The sequence below is a fragment of the Suillus paluster genome (genome assembly GCF_016628075.1).
Source record: "Suillus paluster strain FC165 chromosome Unknown EDB91scaffold_159, whole genome shotgun sequence".
Lineage (NCBI taxonomy): Eukaryota > Fungi > Basidiomycota > Agaricomycetes > Boletales > Suillaceae > Suillus > Suillus paluster.
This window is the reverse complement of record NW_024537719.1, coordinates 14,281-34,857: the sequence shown is the minus strand read 5'-3', so window position 1 is coordinate 34,857 and position 20,577 is coordinate 14,281. Positions and strand designations below refer to the sequence as shown.

The window sequence follows — 20,577 nt, the reverse complement described above, 5'->3', positions numbered from 1 at the left end:
TGTGATTTGCTATCCAGCTTGTCGCCCGTTATGTCCAGAAACTTCTGATAACACTGCTTTAAATCGACGCCCTTGCTGTAGGGGCCTTGACCTGCATTGCCTATGGCTTGTGGTGGAAGAAGCCTGAGGATGTAGGATGTCCTTATATGGTTCATTGGAAAGTAACAGCGTCACCAAGCGGCTTAACCTACAAGTATATCATCAATATTCTTGCCTGAAATGGCTCTAATCCACCTGCATTCTAGCAAGGCACATTCAACATTTTCCAATAAAGGCTGGAAACATTTTTTTTTGTCTCATCTATCCCTTTCTCAGTCTTTCGGGCACTGAAGCAATGAATTCCCCCTGCGCTATCCATTTTCATTGTGTTCCATCTCTAGGTGGCTACGGAGCCCAAGGAAAATATGATGGCGGGATTATATCTCTCCTTTGATGTTTCAGTGGGATGATATTCGGAGGGATACATTATCTGGGCTGGAATTTCTTGTTCCAGAAACACACTTGCAGAACAAATGTTATGGCATGTGGTTTCCCTTGTGATGGCAAGTGCACCACTATATATTCTTGTTGTTCTGTTATTGTTGATTTGTGGGCATCCTTGCCATTGAGATTCAATATCCCAGACCTTTTGGAAAGCATTCTCCTATTTTTCTTCGCAAGTGGTGCAATTGTCAGCGCTCTCATATATCCCTGCATGTGTTACAACTAGTTATACAGAGCTTGGGATCACTGCTTCCTGCCTGGCATATACAATACAGTAGCTTGGACCAGGATTATTCCACATTTGTAGTTGGTGGTCTAAGCTGGCCAAGGAACAAGGCTGGATTAGAATTAGTCTATGCGTGAATAAGCAATGTGGCGCAGCGCTCTTTGCTTCTGCCCACCATCGCAGTATTCTCTTGTCCTAAGTACTAGGCACTAACTATTCATCTTTGCATTCCCCACTTCCACAATGCACCTCAAGAATCCAAACGAGGCTGCAAGGCCCGATTTCACTACTAGAGAGCATGAACAAGCTCGTCTACAACTAGTAGAAGACGGTCTCACTGAAGACCAAGCTGTGCACATGTTTGCGTCCTTGTGGACTTTAACCAACAACGCCGACAAAGTGCATTGGGCCAAGAAACAAGAATGAATATGAGAACTACGTCAGTGAGAAGAAGAAGAAGAAGAAGAAGAAGAAGAAGAAGAAGAAGAAGAAGAAGAAGAAGAAGAAGAAGAGCAATGCAACCAAGTCCTCCAAGAAGAAAGACAAGCAGCTCAGCTAGAAGAACGGAAGAAAAACAAAAATAAGTATGCTCCGTTCACTTGAGGAAAAGTTCCATCAGATCCAACAATCCTCCTGGCTCTGTACGCCATGAGGAAGATCAAAGCAGGAGACTATTGTGAGTTGCACTAATTCACCAACCGAGGCCTAGACAATGCCAACAAACTCTCACAAATTGCAGAGCCAGATGCCCTAGTAATGCTCCCCTCCAACGATGGCATTCATTCCTGGATTCCTGCAGATGCAGTGAAAGACCCCAAAGCCTCACCTGGGAGGAGTTCAACAAGGCGGCGTCATGTATTCTCAATTACATGAGGATTCATGACTGGCCAGATGAGCGCGTCAACATGCACATTCAGTTCTGGTCAGCCTTACAGAACCATCACTGGCGGCACTCCTCAGACCACACCTCAAACAACGAGCATTACTGTTGTACCAATCACAGCAACACTGCAGATGGCATCTTGCCATAGGAACGGGCGCCAACATGGAGCCTCGAGGAGATCAATCAAGATCTCCTCCTAGAAGCGCATGAAGAACTGTTCAATGAACAGCAGGAAAAGCAAACGGTAATAGCGATTCAGGTCAGTACAACACTTCAATCAAACCATTATCGTGCCGCTAATCAATCTACTGCTTCCACATCGTGGTGTATGCACTACCACTTTAAACTTGGTGAAATCACTCACCTCGTCCCCATCTGTTGGCCATCATGTGCCAACAACACCACTGGTTTGATGTGTCTGAACATTGCGTTCTCCACGGCACATCCTACACTTCCCCCCCCTGAAACTTGGCCATCACGTGCCATTTCCCCCCCCCCCCCCCCCCCCCCCCCGAAATTCAGCCATCATGTGCCTTTTTCTCTACCACTGGTCAATCACGACCTCCACATCACACCTGACCCCTGCCGCACCAAATTGCGCGGGAAACCTTCACAACTGCAGCAATGTCACGAGTTCCGTGTACAAATCATTTTTCTTACCTTAACGTCGCATCCAAGTCTAAGCACCCGAGTCACGTGACTACTTCAACCCTTCACACCCGTCACATATATCACCCTGCATTCTGATCACCTGTCACAGAAGCGCCAGTACCCTATGCCCATATTGCAACCCTTCACATCACCGATTCCATTGCCGATCAATGTAACGATCGATCTTCCATTTGATGACTCCCCCACTCCACAAGCTAGAACCATAGCACTTCCTATCACGACACCCATTGGATCTTGGATCTCTATCTAAGATAGATCTTCTATTTAATCTCCGTCTCTTCTCTTCTATTCAGATATGATCTCTTATCAGAACCTATGATCCGAACCCTTACGCCTGAAGCTTCTATTCTCGCCTTCCTATTTAGTGATTACCTTTTCTGTCTTGGTCTGTGCACTGTTCTCGTAGTATATAAACCCTAGTTGGTAGTCTGTAGTTCTTTAGTCTAAACCTCTTGTACTTTCCGTAGAGAATCTACTTGACGTCTATCGCTCCCTTTCCCTCCGTGTGAGCTCTAGACTTAACCTCTTCAGACACTTGTCCTTAGTGGCCATCGTCGTGACTCTCTCTCTCCTCTCTTTGTTTGTTGTTTGAGTCCTGGTCTGATTGCTTGAGACTATAATTGTTGAGAGTCGTCACAAGCAAGCAGCAGCAACCTTTGTTGCAAACAACTTTGAGTCGCTCCGCCAGCAACAACCTGGGGGGGCGTCTACGAAATGTTCGTTACCAATGACAGAGGAGGCGGCAGGGAGCAACAAGAAGGTACACATTGCTTGTGCTCCTCCTTTGGGCCCCCTCCCATGTTGCGCAGTATGCCTGGGACATAACCTGCACTGTACCATCGAGTGCGCCACCATGCAGACCTGGGACAAACAGTTTGACACCTTCGCGGAGCGCATCTGCAAAGCCCTGTGGTCCAAAGACAGTAAACAACTATGTACAGCATGGCAAAGGGAAGAAGGTTGTACCATCCCCAAGCATGATGCACGTCATATCTGTTCCAGATGTGGAGCCACCTTGCATGGAGCCCAGAGGTGCCCTCGAGCACAGAAAGCTTCATCCGCTGATGCCATATAGAGCAAATGCCTGGGAACATGAGTTGCAAAGAGCAGGAATTCTCGAGCACTTCGCTAAAATACCAGTCAGATTCCGATCCGGTTTCCATATAGACTTTCCAGCTATCACATCTGTACAAACACCCCTGAACAAAGCATCTATTAACGAGTACACAGCTGAATTCAATAGCATCATTCAGAAGGAACTCGAGAAAGGAAGGTACATAGGCCCGTTCACAGCGGATGTTCTAGAAACATTGATAGGACCCTTCCAATCATCCCCGCTCTCCATTATTCCTAAACCTGGCAAACCCAGAAAGTTCAGAATCATACAAAATTTCTCTTTCCCACAGGATACCAGCGCTTATCACCCCAATCCATCCATAAATTCACATATTGATGGTATCAATTGATATCGAGACTACCCCCAGGGTCAGAAGCCGCCACAAGAGACATAGCCAAAGCCTATTGCACAGTACCCTTACACCATTCACAATGGCCGGCAGGTGTAGTTAGAATATTGGATATGCTTTTCTGTGTAGACACCTGCATGGTGTTTGCATCAGGAAAAACTATATCTCTATATAGAGGACCATCCTCTATATAGCCCCGATAGCACACCACAGCTCTATACAGTCTATGGCAAGCTATCACAGCACTATAGACCAGTATAGACATCATGAAAGTCTATATATTACCATAAAGTTTGGTAAGTGTATTTAGAAGTAAAACATTTCAACAACTATAGACCCCAGTAGACCGTGGGAACTTTTTTCGATGAAAACCAAAGTTGTAGTCCTTGTCTAGGGAAGTCTATCCATAGTCTTATGACTTCAATAGGTTAAGATCCTAGTGAGTTATAAGGAAAATACTCAAAATTGAAGGGTTCAAGAAAGCAACTTGACCATGGGAACTTTTTTCGATTAAATCAAAGTTGTAGTCCTTGTCAAGGGAAGTCTATCCATAGTCTAATGACTTCAATAGGTCAAGATCTTAGTGAGTTATAAGGAAAATACTTGGAATTGAAGGGTTCAAAAGTGTTAAGGTACACCTTATTTATGTAAGCAAAAATGCGAAAATTCACCTTATGTGTATTCAAAATCCTAATGCTAACAGTCAATTTCATTGTCTTTTTCTTACTGTCATAATCCTAGTCCTATTAACCAAAAACTCGAAAATTCACCAAGTCTTGTGTTGTGGCTTTGTTTGGCACTGCTTATGTAAGCAAAAATGCGGTCAACCAACAAGTCTTTTCCCATTCTTTCCTTCCCCCCCCACTGCCCCCTCATTAGATTATCTTCCATATTTTTCTTACAATTTTCGAGTTTTTGCCTCTCTTCTCTTCTTCTTGCTTCTCTATCCTTCTCTTGGTGTTGATGTTGTTGGTGCTGGTACTGGTGCTGGTGCTTTGAACTCTGGTAAGTCTCCCTCCATAATTTTCGCATTTTGACTATTTGACTAATCTTTTTTCTAACCCTCTCCTTCTAGCTCTCTTCCCTCCTGCTCCTCCTCCCCCCAACTATTTTCGCATTTTTGACCATTTGGCAAGTCTTTTCTCTGACTCTCACTTCCTCCTGTCTGATCCTCTCCTTCTAGCTCCCTTCCCTCCTCTTCCCTCAAGAATTTTCGCAATTTTCACTATTTGGTAAGTCTTTCTTTTTTTTGTATTCATCTTTCCTCTCTGATTCTTCCTTCTAGTTCTCTTGCCTCTTCCTCCTGTAATTTTCGCATTTTTGCCTGTTTTTTAGTTATTAGTTTACATGTATTGTAGTAGTTGAAATATAATTTGGAATTTTCGCTTTTTTTTAATTTTGAGAACACTATCATGGCAACAAACAGCTATTAAGAGAAATTTTTGCTTTGTGTTTTGAGCTATAATAGCTACAATAGTTGTGGTATGTTCCACCCAGCTATAGCAACTTTAATAGAACTATATAGCACTATACACTGGTGTAGTAAGCCTGCACAATTGGGCACTTGGCTATACGAGCTATAGGGCTATGGAGTCTGTATAGCAGTCTATAGCGCTATGGGTGGCTATATAGCCTTACCACATTTTCCTGATGTGGAGCTACACCATCAGCGGGCGTTTACAGACATGTCGCCAATGCAGGTGCTGAGATCTTTCGTTACCATGGTATCGGTCCTCTCGACAAATGGGTCGATGACCACGTATTTTTCAGGATCCATCAAGAACACCTGCCCACATACAACCAGCAGTGTCTCACTTGGAACCAAACCTTCACGCAATCTGGAATAAATCAGTCCGGGGGAAGGTTATGGTATGGGACTCAATGTCCAGACAGCAGTCAAATGGAAGAATTCAGTGAGAACTGCATATCCCCCCTTAAAGACCTATCAAAAGTGTCATCGCAGTCCGAACACAACGAACTCTTCACCTTCTGTCTGCAAGACATCAATGATCTATCCATCAAACTAGGAATAATTTGGGAACTTCTAAAGGATCAACCATTCCGGTCCTCGACCATTTACATTGGTTTCCTGTGGGACTTAAAAATAATGTTCGTATCCTTAAGTACAGCGAAGGTTGACAAATACCTCGCAGCAATTCACAAATGGAGAAAGCGCCCGCTACATGTCTTACAAGACATACAAGAGCTATATGGAAAGTTACTGCACATGTGTGCCGCTGTACCTCGAGGCAAAGCTTATTTAACTGGGCTCGAAGGAATGCTGTTGTTGTGTGGAACCAATCCTTTCCTCCCCCATAGAGCCTCAAAAAGTATTACTGACGAATTAGACTGGTGGTCACTACTACTACAATCGGGAGGAGTATCTAGGCCGATATATCCCACAGTTCCACTTGCAGACCCTTGGGCGTTTTCAGACGCAAGCTCGGGCATTGGTATAGGGATTGTCATCGGAAATCATTGGCGAGCGTGGAGACTTATACTGGGTTGGAAAACACTCAATGGTAAATGTGACATCGGATGGGCAGAGGCAGTGGGATTCAAGCTCCTTGTATATGCTCTCGCCACTCAGCCTAACCTTAGCAGCTGCCTCCTCGTCCATGGAGATAATATGGGAGTCATTGAAGGATGGTGGAAGAACCAACACCGCAATGCCGAAGTCAATGTCGTCTTTCGACAAATCCAGAATTTCATACACAACCTACCCTGCCATTTTGAAATTGCTACAACCTATGTTGCCAGTGAATTCAATCCAGTGGACGGCCCATCTAGAGGCATCTACGGCCCAACTGAACTTCTTCTTCCACCAATCCCCATTCCAACCGACATTTGCCCTTTCGTCATCAATGCAACCAAACCTCTATCCCCAGCCAAAATCCACCACTTACACAGTGGAAACTACTCCGCCCCAGCAGCTGAACTCATTAACCACGCCCTTGTTCACCAGCAAGCCGCAGAAAGAATTGCAGCCTCTCGTGTCGAGGAAGACCATCTCATTAGTAGTGCCCTCCACGATGAATGACTCAATGAAGGCCTGTTGGTTCGGAGTGCCACTACCAAAGGCAGGTACTCCAGCTGCAAACCCCCAGGCCTATCATCCAGATCTCACACCAAACCCTTCATCCCTCTGACCGCACTGCCTCGCTCGAGACAGGCTACACTTATGGTCTCCAGCAGGAGAGAGCACCAGACAAACAGTGGCATCAGCATCAGATGCACTAGAACACACAGTAACAGACAAGCAGTTGGATCGGATTCTCGAAGTAATGGGTTCCTCATGGGCACAATCCACGAAAGAGGCCTACAGTGGCGGGCTCCTCGTGTTTCATGTGTACTGCGACATGCTAAACATAGAGGAAGACAAATGCTGCCCCATCGCTCCAAACCTGCTGCCCGAGTTCCTTTCGAGCTGTGCGGGATCCTATTCCAGTTCAGCGCTGTCCAACTATGTAGCAGCCTTGAAAGCCTGGCATTTGCTTCACGGCAGAGCATGGAAGATCGACCCTTGCGAACTGAAGTCCATTCTAGACAGAGCGGCAGCATGTGCCCCAGTATCATCTAAGCTTCCCAAAAGAACCCCTACAACCATAGACTTCATTGCCAATATTCGTAACTATCTCGATCTAAACACTCTGCTAGATGCAGCTATTTTCGCCTGTTTAACAACCACTTTCTACTGCATCATGAGACTAGGAGAATTCACAGTAGGAGCAATCAGAGACTTCAATCCGAAGAAGCACATCACCAGCATCAGTAAAACCTCAGAATCATTTTCTGCTATTATCTCACTTTCTTCGCCTTGGCACCAGTGCCAAGGTGCGAAAATCAATCTAAGGAGTGATAAGTCATTTTTCTCAAAGGCGCCACAGAGTGGCTAAGAGAGTTTGGTGTGCAAAGGAGAAATAATACATGTTCAGAAAGAAAATGGTAGTATACATTCAAATTGTGTACAATAGCTATGGTAAGCAAAGTGATATCAAAATGCAATCTCAAATGCATGGTGGTCAGCATACTTGTTCACATAGTAAGCTTGAAATGCATCATATGAGTCGTAATGTTTGAGTCCCCGAGGAAAAAACTCCGTGCCATACACGGGAATAAGATGTGCAGCACGATAGATAGCATCGATGTGAATGACAGCGTGCTTAGATGCACCAGTAGCTGCAGGACTAACAATCCACATTCCCATGTCTTCATCTGCAGCATCACTGACTTTATCGAACCATTGTATCACAGCACACGGATACACGTCACTCTGGTAGCTGAATGAGAAAAAGCGCGAATTCGGGCAACCTCGAGGCCTCATATGCCAGGTAAACCGGAGTCCATGTTTACAAAGACACAATCATGGTGCGAGTGTTTGTTGCGCCAGGATGGACAAGAGCGGATGTGCTCAATGCGCATGCGACCAACACTGCTCAAATCACTGGGCACATAGAAGCGTGATGAGGCTGAATTGAAAACCGAGATTTTGTTGAGATAGTGAGGACATTCCGCGAGGGGTATGTCAGATGGGTCGTGGTCATCGTCAGGATGTAATTGTTGGAACAAAAAGTGTCCAAGGAGGTCAGGAAGGCGAGGTATCTGGAGTTCTTCAGCAAGCACAGGAACAGTTTGAGCGCACTTTTTCCCCTCTGTACAGCATGTTAGAATATTGAAAGATGAAGAAAAATGAAAAAAAAAATTACGGGGCGTTTTCACCAGCTGCACAAAGGCTTGTAAAATGGTTGGTCCGTCATCAATTTCGAGGTCCCCGTCAATGCTGATTCGCAAAGGTGCAGCTGGTGCAGGCACAAATGCGGCTGCTGCTGTTGCTGTTGTTGCTGCTGCTGCTGTTGCTGCTGCTGTTACTGCTGCTGTTGCTGTTGCTGCTGCTGCGTCTTCATCCAGTTCGTTGATCTGTTGTGCAGGAACTGTTATGTACATGAGTGTTTGGGACATCGCATACTAGTATAAAACAAATGACTTACTTAAGGTGTTCATGGCTGCTGAGAGGCAAGTGCCAGTTAACATCCCTTGATGTGTGAATTCGACTCACATTGCTGAAAGTTTGTCGAGCCATTGATTGATCAATAACATTTGACCAAGTGCATTATAACGGCTTGATCGTCTCCAAGGCTCTTTGACCAATTTGATATGCTTGTTCTCGGTAATTGACAAGCAGAGGCCATTGGGCGCAGCAAACAGTCATATATTTTGTATATAGTGCTTGAGTGAATGTTGACAAGGTAATGATAAGGTGGGAATAGCGCCTGATGTCTTGAAGATTTCGCGGTATTGATGAAAGTGTGAGAGTGCATCTTCGATCTCGACTAGGGCATCATCTGTGATGATATTGTGGCAAACGAGGTAACAAAATTCGAGAAGTGCGCGGAAGGCATGCACAATATTGGTAGGTACATGACCCTCAATGGTGGGTAAATAGACCTGTTGAATCAATAAGTTCTATGGTGATGGCAAGACTGAAAATAAACAAATTACCTTCATCAGGGCCCTGGAATCATCTCCCGCCCATTGCTTGAAGCCACGTCCCTGAGGGAATCGCTGCAAGCCTGAAAATGAGCCCACAGTGGCAATTCTAAGGTACAATGAGGAATTATATGTAATATAAACACCAGACGAGCTTACCTGTGATTGATATCATCTAAAATTTGCTCTGCGCGTCGTTTCAGATGAACCTATCTAAGGTATTTTTCAACCCATTCAACAAGGTGGTCCTTGAAGGCCCCTTTGATGAGTTGATGGAGGATATCGGGTGAAATCATCTGATATATATCAGCTCGGGGGAAGTCATTCGTGAATGGCTGTTAACATGAAATCATTAGTATTGATGACCTGCGAAAAGCGTGCTGATTGACGTACTACGAGTTCCGGGACTATCCCTGCATCATTCCACAAATCACCTAAGGGACCTTCTTGAATAAGTGCCTCCACGTAGTCACGACAACGACACAGTGTGTCTTGATCGAGATTAGCATGAGGTGCCATACATCTGTAAAGGTATTAGTTACAAGGTAAATAAGCATACAAATGATAGATACATACTTAGGACACCGACCGCGAATGATACATGTTAATAGTACTTGCTCCTCATAGTCTGCGATGTAAGGTCCTAGTCCATAAACAACCCGCCTGTAGTGTCTGTCTCCAAAACGTGTGACTTCGGGTGTTGTCATGCCTGGTTTGAGTGAACTGAGAACCTTTGAGAGTGATGAGTGAAATAATTGTCGATGAAAATTTTGGAAGGCTGGCTCGTCAGCATGTTCTTTTGTGGCTGTACGTGTGGGCATGGGTGGAGAGTGGATGAATGTGTTGTGATGATAAATGTGTCAGTATACACTAGAAGACTTCGTGCTGTGATGTACTTTTTGGCATAGCGAGAAACCCAATGATCGCCAGTCCATCACGATGGGCTTGTTGAACATTGTTGTGAATATTCCCGATTGATGCATAAAGCAGGTAATACTCGTTATTCCCTGTACTGACCGAAACAGTTGTTTTGTCGCTACCGAGGATGATAGGGATGAATGTTGAACCAATTGTGTTCGGATCTTTAGCGATATTGTCCTAGACACAGACTGAGCTGTCATTATCAAAGGAGAGATAAATACTTACCGCCTGGTCCCAGGCCCAATCGCCTGACATAAAATCTTTCCACTGGCGCTTATCGTTCTCCGTGGAGTATTCTTGATATGGGCGGTAGTCGAATTCATTAGCGTATGTCAGATTGGCAAGCATATCGTGTACAACTTCATGTGGGTCACGGAACCACACATCATACTTATTGTCCATCCAGGGCTTTGGATTCTTGGGTCTCTCACCATCATAGGCTACTGTGAAACATTGCCATTTTACATCTCCAAATGGCGAACTATCAATGACCTCATAAAGATCACGATGATCTGCAAATGGTGGCTTGTCGTTGTGCTTTGCGAGGGTAGATGCCCATAAGTCCAACAGTCGGTTGATCTAATCAGCCAGCATCTGATTTTGCTTGTACAAGAACTCTGCTGTTTCAAACTCTGCGTGATTACGAAAGGGTGTCCAGTCATTCAAGGCTACATTCTCAGGAGGAGGAGGGGGAGCACCAGGGGGAAGATATATACCATCTGCATTACATGGTCTGCCTATAATTGTGTTCGGTGAAAAATAAGATAGAAATAGCTGGCAAATGTATGTACCATCGAGACCCATGTGATAGTTCCTATACAGATGATTGCCGGGCCCAAAAAACTCTGTGTGTATGTTTGGCTGAGGGGATTGTTGACGCGGGGGATTGTCCATGTTGACATCATAGTCAGTGCATGCTTTGTCGACATCCATTTGAAATTGGTCCATATGTCCTTCATCCACATTGTTACCAGCATGTTCAACAGGGTGTGCAACAAGACAGTGTTTCGTTCAGCCAGCAATAGTTTTGAACCACCATGCGCAACTTCCACATTGAAGTTGAAGTGTGCTGAAGTCTCGTCGACAGAACTGAGTACAAGGAATATCGCCAGGCATTGCAGTAACTAGCGTTCAAATACTTAAGTTTATGTACTCAATTGAAAGAAAAATTCATGCACCTTCACATTGGTAGGATGGATAGGATAGCACTATCTCTGGGGATCTGCTGGTTCTCGTTGACATCTAGTCTGTAATATCAGGTGAATATAAAATAAAATATGTGAATAATGACAAACACTCGCCTAGAATAACAAACGATTTGCATGTGTGCATGCCCACTTGGGACGGAGATGGTCTGACACTAGTAATGGAATGGGGCGTTTATTTGGTTAAGGCTAGTATGAGAACTTACAAATTTTCACCAACAGCCCAAAGTTCAACGTTCAACTCCAACCACCCACAGTTCCGAGTCCTTATACTTTTCTCCGCCTATCTCTGGCGTGCTGCAGTATCTGTTGGAATTTGCTACTCATCAGTAATGGCTGATATGAATGAGCCGCGTCACACTCGCCCAAGAAATATGTACAAGCACCCAGGCTTACCCGACCTGCCAGTGCAAGGAACCAAAACCAAAGTGCCCAAAGACCAAGAAGAAAAAGAACATCCAGGAGACCCGCGAAGCTCAAGAGCTGGCTGCAGTTGAAGGATTGCAGCGGCTTGCTGCTATGCAGGAGGAGATGAAGAAGGCAGAGGTGCAAAGCACGACAAAGAAGTCAAAGGCAGTAAGACCCCACACTCGCCCTGTCAAGAAAAAGTCGACACCTGCTCCTCAAGCAGATAAGAAACTCCTGGGAGCAGGAGCTGCTGGTGAGAGCATGTCACAAATGCTAAGTGATGTTGGCCCAGGTGAGGATGGTATTGTTGAGGATAAAGATGGAGGACATCAGAAGGACGACAGAATCAAAACAAAGAAGAAGACTGAGAAGGACGTTATCAAGGCTGCGCCTCAAGTGAGGCAGTCAGGGGCATGTGTTGAAGACAAGAAAGGAAAGTTGATGTGCATCCAAACTTCTCTCACAACCATGATGTTGATGCTTACCGAATCAACGCTTCTCTTTCTCAACTTGACCTCAAATTTCAGGACTAAGTCCAAGTTTTCATTAGCAAGCTGTGTCCAGGGTTGGATTACAGATGTTGCACCAGACTCAACTGATCAGCCTCTGTCAAGTGCTTCCCAGTCTCATACTGCGGCCTCAGCATTATCATTAGCGCATGGGCCACCAAGTACCATCTTATCTGGTTCCCATTGTACATCTGTATCAGATGTAACGACCAGCTTTGGCCGGTGTAAAACCCCACCTGTTCTAGCACATACACCTGTTGTCACTGATACTTCTCAGGTTCTTGTTGGTGATTTTGGCGACAAGCTTATTTGTTCAGAGGAATGCCTGAATACTATCCCAAAGGCATCTGCAGTTAAGGTGCGTGGTGGGCTGATAAATAACATTAATTCTAATGCAGCAAGTGGACGCTACAGATTACCAATGTGGCTACTGAGCTGACTGAGGATGGATCGCTCCCAATGGGGGCCATCAAGGACAACGCTGAGATTGATGCACCAACAGATGCAGACGACGATGTGCCCACAGATGCAGATGACAATGCGCCAACGGGTGCGGATGACAATGCACCAACAGATGCAGACGACAATGCAGAAGATGACGCGAGAATGGATGTCGAGGACGATGGGGCCTACAAGACTCAGGACATCAGTGATGGCCTGAGCAGTTTGACATTTTGCTGCTCCAAGAACCAGAAGCACAACACTGTGGACACCAAACACCCTGCCCCAGCCTCTAAGGATTCCTCAGACAAAGATGATGATATTGGGGCTCTCAATGTGGATCCTCGTCTAACAAAGCCTACGGGCTCCAAGACAGCAAAGAAGGCTGTACATTTGACGTCTTCCGTAAGTTCATTTTTTAACGACAGCTAGCTACTCATATTCTTGCAACAGACTTCCATTGGCATCTCCAAGCCATCTACTACACTGCAGCCACCCGCAAAGAAGATTAAAATTGAGGACGGGGCCAATGATACTGTACCAAAATCACTTGTGGCATTGCCCAGTTACTGGATTGAGAGGGGGTACAAGTCACATTCAACTTATTGAAACTTCGATCTTCCCCCTCAATGTCAGGATCAGCAATGGTCCAAGCACTTCCTCCCAACTCTTTATTTGTGGGCTGGTAGTCAAGATGACCTCTGGCAAATATCAGACGCTTCTCTCATTGAAGCGCTTCAATGTATTATGGATGTCGTGTATGACGATTCGGATCTCCAGTACAAGGTAAACGGTCAAGGTTCTGTTTTTGGTGTTGTAGGTCCCATAATATTTTTTTTGCATCACTATTACTAACTGGCTGGTTGCAATTTGAATCAGGCCACACAACGTCTAGCAGAGTGGCGCAGCAATTTTGGTTCAACAGGACTTGCTATAATGATTGATTTCTTTGCTCGGAACAAGGACACTGATGTGAAAGTGCTTGGCAAAGCACTTCTGGACAACTTCGCTTTTATTTTCGAGGACATGGACAACATGGATCCAATGCAGGCATTCCGCTCTCCATTCATGTTACAACTCTTCACTACTGCTCATCTTCATAGCATTATCTGGCACACTCACATCACCGCGCTCAAAACGGATGTGTTGGCTTCCATTGGCATGGCTGGCGTTCTCGGCATTTGTGCAGCTTCAGTAAGTACTGTAGACATATGAGAAACATGACTGACGGTTTGTATTTTGTTAACAGCTCAAGTGTGCCATTAAGTGCCTCAGCGACGGTGCCATTGACATTGATTCGGATGCCCTCGATATGCATCCCACACAACGGAAGCGCAAGCTGTGGATGCCGAAGACATTCAATGAGGCCACTGGCAATCACAGCATCACTGAGCACGCCTTCTCTATCAATAACTGGGGGTCAGTGACTACCTCATATGTGATTAGTATCAAGAAAAAGGGGGATATTTTTCTGAGGGACACATCATTGATGGCCCGGAAATTATTGAAGAAGTCGGGCAGTGCTAGCCTCCAGAAGTACCTTCACCTCAATGACGAGGAAGAATCTGACGTCGACAAACACAGTATGCTATGGTAATAGATTTATTTTATTTTATTCCTTATCAATGAACTAACATCATTCTAGATCACAATTTCATGCTGCTTCAAGTTTTCAAATCATGCTGTCTTCACCTCTTTGTACCATCGCATTTTGCTCACTATTCCGCCATCCCTCTTTAATCCCCTTATCTTCATTTACACACATTTTACGTTCTGCTCGATCGTCACTTTTTTCACTATTTGTCGTACTTTGCTCGCATCGTTTATTCTATTTTCACCACTTTTTCGTACTTTGCCGTTTAGCAATGTGGTTCATTCACTCTATTATTACCACTGTTTTCCCCAGTCAATACCTGATAAGTGACTTTCCAAGAGTGGCAAAGTAGAATTAAGAGGGCAAGTGGCCTTTTTCTCAAATTTTTCTGTCATGTGTGAACAGTTCCTCAAACCCGGTCAAACCCAAATAAATGAGAATAAATATAAATTCAGAATCAAAAATAGATTCGGTGTTTTACTGATGAGAGGAGACGTCTCAGAAGCGCAAGACCGCGAAGGCAGACCAGTTACGAAATTCCACTTACCCTACACAAAATCAGCTAAGAATGAGGGAGAAGAGACCTTTTGGGCCAGACAAGACGGCCCTACAGATCCCAAATCAGCGCTAGAGAACCACCTCCATGTCAACCCGGCCAACAATAAAGTGCACCTGTTCGCATGGAGACACCCCAAGGGACTTAGACCGCTATCGAAGAAGGAATTCTCTAAAAGGATGGCAAGCGCTACAACAGCAGCCGGTCTACCTGATTTAAAAGGGCATAGCCTGCACATAGGAGGTACTCTAGAGTACCTGCTGAGAGGCGTACCTTTCGACATGGTCAAATCAATGGGACAATGGTCAAGTGAGGCGTTCATGATATACTTGCACGACCACACCCTCATCCTAGCGCCATACATACAAGCCTCGCCAAGTCTTGAACCGTTCACCAGGTACACAATGCCACCTGTTCGATAAACATATTTAAGCGGTGAGTAGCACATCTCCTGTCAAAAAGGAATCAAGCTGCGCTGCATGCGTCGCTGCACTCCTGAAATTCGGGAACACAGCTCACCTTAATACATAGGTTCAAACCCATGTTTCGGGCCGGATCAGCCCTTTGGGCTGGCGCCCAAATACTCAACACATACAGGCAACTTGCCTCATCAGAAATGCCATCGATCCATAGAAACGGCCTCTCGTAGTACACACCTTAGACCGTTTGTCCATTGCCTCTCGTTTGCCAATGACACTATCCTCTGAAGTGGCACATTGCCATGTAGTGCATAGATTTATTGCAATGCAGTCACAGACTATGATAACATGGGTTCTTCTGGGATCACTGTGAACTTGAAGATCGGAGGTGCGAGTAGGGCTTGGGCAAGTTTGAACTCAATAGCAGACCGCCATTTCACTTACATGCCGCACGAGCAACACTCGATAGTCTAAGGAAAGGCATGTTGTGAATCGTAATATGAGTATAAACTAGCAACAAACATGATTCGTATTGAACCGTGCCTACAACAGCACCTAGATCTGGTGCACACGCACATGCAATCCAGGAGTGACACATGCAAAAGAGCAGACACAAGTGATGTGGGCATCAAAAATTGACATGTACATCTGGCGAAGCTTGTCAGCACATCCCTGAAGCCACATGGATATATGCGCTTCATTGCTATCTGCAGGCACTGTAGCAGCACTCCTGGGAGGAGCTAAAGAAAGTTGAACGCCTTTGGACGCCCATGAATGTATCCGTCAGCTGACTTGAATGGCTCATTAGTACTGAGAACCTTTGCTTTAGAAGTGTACACATCCAGAAATGCAAAAGAAAAAGCACCACAATCAGATGATATGGCGACAACGTACTTTGCAAAGACTTGAATAGGCTGGGGTAGGTGTGAATGTGTCTGGGGCTGTTCCACCAGAATTAGATGCATTGAAAGTAAGTGTAGGGGCAAGCTATGTGCGGGGAATTGTTAGCTGATTCGCTTCAATGACAAGGAGAATTAAGGAATTTTAAGTGTTAACTAGAAGAGAGTAGTAATTTAAACATCTAATAAACGAAACTGTAGATCGAACAACTGGAAAACAAACCCACTTAACTGCACAACATCCATACAACGAAGGCCACCCATGCGTTCTTTGATGATGAGGGAAATGTCCTTGACATGTACACCCTCTAGCTAGAGTGCCTTGTCTTCTGCCTTTGTCGGGGCATTCTGAGACACATTGAGCTAGGGTCTCTCACTCTGAGACTAAAGCTCTGCAATGATATACCATTCTAAAAGGAGGTAAGCATGCCAGAAGGGTGTACTGAAGGTGGAAAAGTACCAGTATGCTAAGGGGTACACAATTGCGATGATGCTGTCTGTTGGAATGACAAATGTGGGCCCCACAAAAAAGTCAAATGAGAACCAAAAATTAAACTTACCATCATGCCCGCATCAGATAAGAAATAGAAATGGTTCATGTACGATATTCATAATCTGGTCAGCAATAGCAATCATCGTCATGGCTGGAGCACTTGCCGCAGAGCAGGTAGTGAGATGCTCAACAGGTGAGGACGATACATAAGGACGGGCTGGCAAAGGATAGTTGTGCTAACGACAGTGAGAGGGGCGTCCCGTAGGAAGACATTTGCGCACTGAAGGTGAAAGACGTGGATATGCGGGAACCGAAACTGGCTCTGGAGAATCGGTCCAGATGAACATTGAGGAAGGTGGTGAAGAAGACTGGGAAAAGACATGATGTATATCGCCAAGAGCGTCGTCCGCGGCATTGAAAATGTTGGGGTTGGTGTCGAGGATACTAATACAGCCATCTCAGAGGATTTTGACGGCAGCTTTGATGCGCTCCATTGACGAGAGGCGTGAGGAAGATGTGATCATAGGATCCGTGAAAGAGGTGCTTGATGGAGGATCACCTGTGATATCCACAAACCCGGAGTCCACAGAGCGGTTAAAGTTGCTGTTTAGAATTGAAGAGGACATCAAATATAGCACAAAGAGCAAGTAGCATTTGTTACATGAGGCAATGGTGATGAACGAAGGCACTGTTGAGCAGCTAGCACTGCTAGTTGAATGTTGATAGGAATCTCCAAGTATGCGACTTAGCGAAAACTTAGCAAAGGTTCACATGGTCTCTGATATCTCCAAAAAGGATTATCCATCACATTACCCTGGGAATCCGCTCAGCATCCAAATTCAAAGCCAGTTTTACCAGTCCATCTATCGACGGCTTGCCTCATAGGTAGGACTGGTCACAAGTCTAGTCTTTGCTGGCCTGTGTTCACCATGCCCGTGTCAATTACCATAGTAGGCAACCTCATCAAATTCTTGCGGGCAAAGTCTACACAGCAGCCATTCTTGCTTGTTCGTCTGTGGGATCGTTATGACCTGTAGCTGCCTGACCTCGCGGACGAGACACAGAGCATGGAGGATTGGTCACCCGAGTCTCCATCGGACGAATCGCTCAGCAGGTATCCTGAAGATGCTGATCAGGCTGATTCAGAGCCTCACTCACGAGTGTTTAAGTTGCATCACAAAAATTGCTCAGCTCTGACATTGTCATACATAGATATATCTGCGCTGTCGAAACTGTCAGCAATGTCAGGGTTAGGGTTAGGTATGTCTGAGCAGACCTAGAACCTGAAGTTTACAATGGACGGGGCATGTACGATGTGTTCCAGGCGATGATATTCTTATCTCAATTAGATTATTCAGATATTGCAAATCACACAGAGATAGCCAGTTAAAGTCTGATATTGAGTGTCATTGAGAGAGTACAAAGTATTCTAAAGCACTGCAATGTAAGGAACCTGGTGCACTAGCAGGATATGACTGAATGAGAGAATACTGGGACAATGCATGGAAAGAAATGTCTGGAGGTGACAGAGGTAACAATGAGAGCACGTCAGCGGAAGTCCCAGCATGAGAATAATAGTCTATGAGAGTCGATGCCGAAGTGAAGCACAGTTCAATTGAAAATGCGGTGATTCAAGAAGCGGTCACTGAATCCAGAGCGATGGAGTCTTCGAACCTTGAAGCGTGTTGAGTCGTCCGAACGTCTTCTGCTGATGTGACTATATATCAGTACACAGTATATGTGCATATATGCAGCATATAAGCTGATATACTCACATTCCTGGTGCCTATCAAGAAGCCGACCGGTTTTGTATTCCATCCATGCCAAGGTGATGATAGCATGAAGAGTGTCGAGGGATGGCATCTCCTATTCATTCAATTAGATCAGCAGAACTCGCTCACGCACACAACCACAGACCTTAGCATTCTCACAGAAAATATCTGCGACATTGTGCGGACCATGCGCAACAATATCTGAAATGTCAGCGAACCTGTTTCATTCATATGCAAGTTGAGTGCATTATGGAAGACAAACCTTGCGCCAAGTCCTGCAATACAGTTGGAGAGCAAAGGAGATCGCTATTGGTAAGAATCTATTGGGCGAATAACAAACTTGAGAAATGCACCTTAAGCTGTTCTGTGATAGACGGGAGGGACTGCGCTGGTCTGCTGAGGCCTTTCATCGAAGCCAACACTTCTAACCATCAAAAGAGGCACTCTCCATGGAAGAAAGCTTCAACTTCCTTGGCAAGTGATGGTTTGAATTGGATGTAGCGCCGATGTGAGTCCCCCAGAACCAACATGAGTATGATAGCTCAGTCGGAATGGAGTCTTTTATCTGTTTCTCCAAGTCAGGGATGGAAGAGTTGGGCAAGTACGAGTTCTCTAAAGGCAGATGTTGAAGCGAAGTCCATGCTCCATCACCCGAAGCGAGGCGAAGGTAAGCTTGTTTTGCACCGACGACATATCAACGAAGAAGTCGTAGAATGATGCATGGAGGGGATGAATGGGAGTATAAGAATCAGTAATGCTGGTCAAAAGCAAGGCCAATGGACCAATAACCCGGTCCACTTCGTAGTAGCAAGCCCCCTGGGGAAAATGGAGTCGCATAGCCATGGAAGAGAGTGGAAGCAGCACGCATATACTCACCCTCAGGCAATAAATGCGGATACACTGTGCAGAAAGTTTCAAGCTGTGATGGGAAGGATGGGGGAATATACGGCTAAAGTGAACACAAAAACAGAGTTTGATAAGAAAGAAAAATATAACTTTGCGCTCACCATTTCCAGAAAGTCTGTAATCTTGGGCAAATCCCCATCGGGAGCACGCAAGGACCTCAGCGGGGTATTGAAGCTAGCTTTTTCTGGTTCATCACCGCTAGGTGCCGCTGGCAATTTGGAGCCGCTGGATGTATGATCACCTTCTGGATCTCCGTGGACCTGAAAATTAGGGGGAGCATGTCAATCGAGGCATCCCTTGCCCTTCTTGCCAGTCACGGTTGCAACGTTGAGCTTTACGACTGAGAAGCCAAGCGATGAGGATTGGCTTTTATCTTTTGGCAGTGCTGTTAGCTTCATCCCTGACTTGGAGGCACCCCTAAGTACCAGGGTAGCGGTTACGGTCTTTTCGATAACTGACGCACTGTCAGGTGAGGAGATCGTCGCTTGCCACTTTGATGCCTTCTCCTTGACATTCTGCATGGTTTTTGGCAACAGTCGCTAGCACTTGAATCATTTCCACTGGCGAGAAGTGCATAAGTGGAGAAGAGAGGCCTGGTTGGGGAACTGCTTGAGTTCAAGTTGTTGGGGGCAACACAACCCCAAGTTGCCAACAGTTTGCACTTTGCACACCAAAGGGTACCAAACAAAGGACTTAGAGAAAATTGAGTGTGTGTACACAGTTACTAGATGAATTCGGAAGACGCAAATTTGACTTTTACTTTATCAGTGGGGATGGGCAACGCCCATAAACAAAGTGTGACATTATGTAAGCACAATGCTACCGAACGTGATGGCAAATATCAAGAATGTATCAAGAATGTATCAAGAGTATGACTAGCGCACGCCAATTACAACTACACGTGTGAAGAAATTATAATATCAGCTGTATAAGGTAACATCAAACAACTTGGCAAGAAAATTAATCATCATTCATCCTCAGCTTCGCCCTCCCCATCCCCTAGTTCCAGCAAGTGGGATGTAACAGTATTATTGTCTAGTGCTTGCAGCTGCAAAGACATTGGATGTCCACCGGGGGTTGCCTCACCACTCAAATACCATCCGACGGCCTCCAGCAGCACTTCCACCTTCTTCTGTTTCGTGGTTGGTATGTGTTTGGCTGCCGGTACTGCAGGGTCAAATCGATGATGCCAACAAATTTGCAGGTCTATCTCTGGGGTGCGAAGCTTTGTGATATC

General features: G+C 45.4%; 4 protein-coding genes across 4 annotated transcripts; 3 read left to right on the top strand and 1 right to left on the bottom strand.

Annotated features, from left to right (window-relative positions):
* Nucleotides 1-952: 952 nt before the first annotated feature.
* On the top strand, nt 953-1,268 carry EDB91DRAFT_1255865 (uncharacterized protein; the record flags this gene model as incomplete). The annotated part of the gene is made up of 2 exons (XM_041324056.1): nt 953-1,108; nt 1,161-1,268. 2 exons carry the CDS (start codon nt 953-955, stop codon nt 1,266-1,268), a joined length of 264 nt encoding a protein of 87 aa, XP_041169823.1.
* Nucleotides 1,269-3,066: 1,798 nt separating this feature from the next.
* On the top strand, nt 3,067-3,315 carry EDB91DRAFT_1006150 (uncharacterized protein; the record flags this gene model as incomplete). Its single annotated transcript, XM_041312319.1, has 1 exon — nt 3,067-3,315. A coding segment is annotated over one exon (249 nt), but the record flags the coding sequence as incomplete, so codon positions are not given.
* Nucleotides 3,316-7,724: 4,409 nt separating this feature from the next.
* On the bottom strand, nt 7,725-11,032 carry EDB91DRAFT_1240170 (uncharacterized protein; the record flags this gene model as incomplete). The annotated part of the gene is made up of 14 exons (XM_041321972.1): nt 7,725-8,041; nt 8,068-8,382; nt 8,437-8,510; nt 8,715-8,781; nt 8,974-9,175; nt 9,230-9,326; nt 9,377-9,426; nt 9,448-9,552; nt 9,611-9,740; nt 9,794-10,022; nt 10,114-10,315; nt 10,364-10,717; nt 10,811-10,875; nt 10,930-11,032. 14 exons carry the CDS (start codon nt 11,030-11,032, stop codon nt 7,725-7,727), a joined length of 2,310 nt encoding a protein of 769 aa, XP_041169821.1.
* Nucleotides 11,033-11,688: 656 nt separating this feature from the next.
* Nucleotides 11,689-14,441, top strand: EDB91DRAFT_1087979 (uncharacterized protein; the record flags this gene model as incomplete). The annotated part of the gene is made up of 10 exons (XM_041316324.1): nt 11,689-12,004; nt 12,044-12,147; nt 12,538-12,618; nt 12,675-13,106; nt 13,155-13,238; nt 13,338-13,487; nt 13,581-13,895; nt 13,951-14,120; nt 14,148-14,284; nt 14,347-14,441. 10 exons carry the CDS (start codon nt 11,689-11,691, stop codon nt 14,439-14,441), a joined length of 1,884 nt encoding a protein of 627 aa, XP_041169820.1.
* Nucleotides 14,442-20,577: the final 6,136 nt, after the last annotated feature.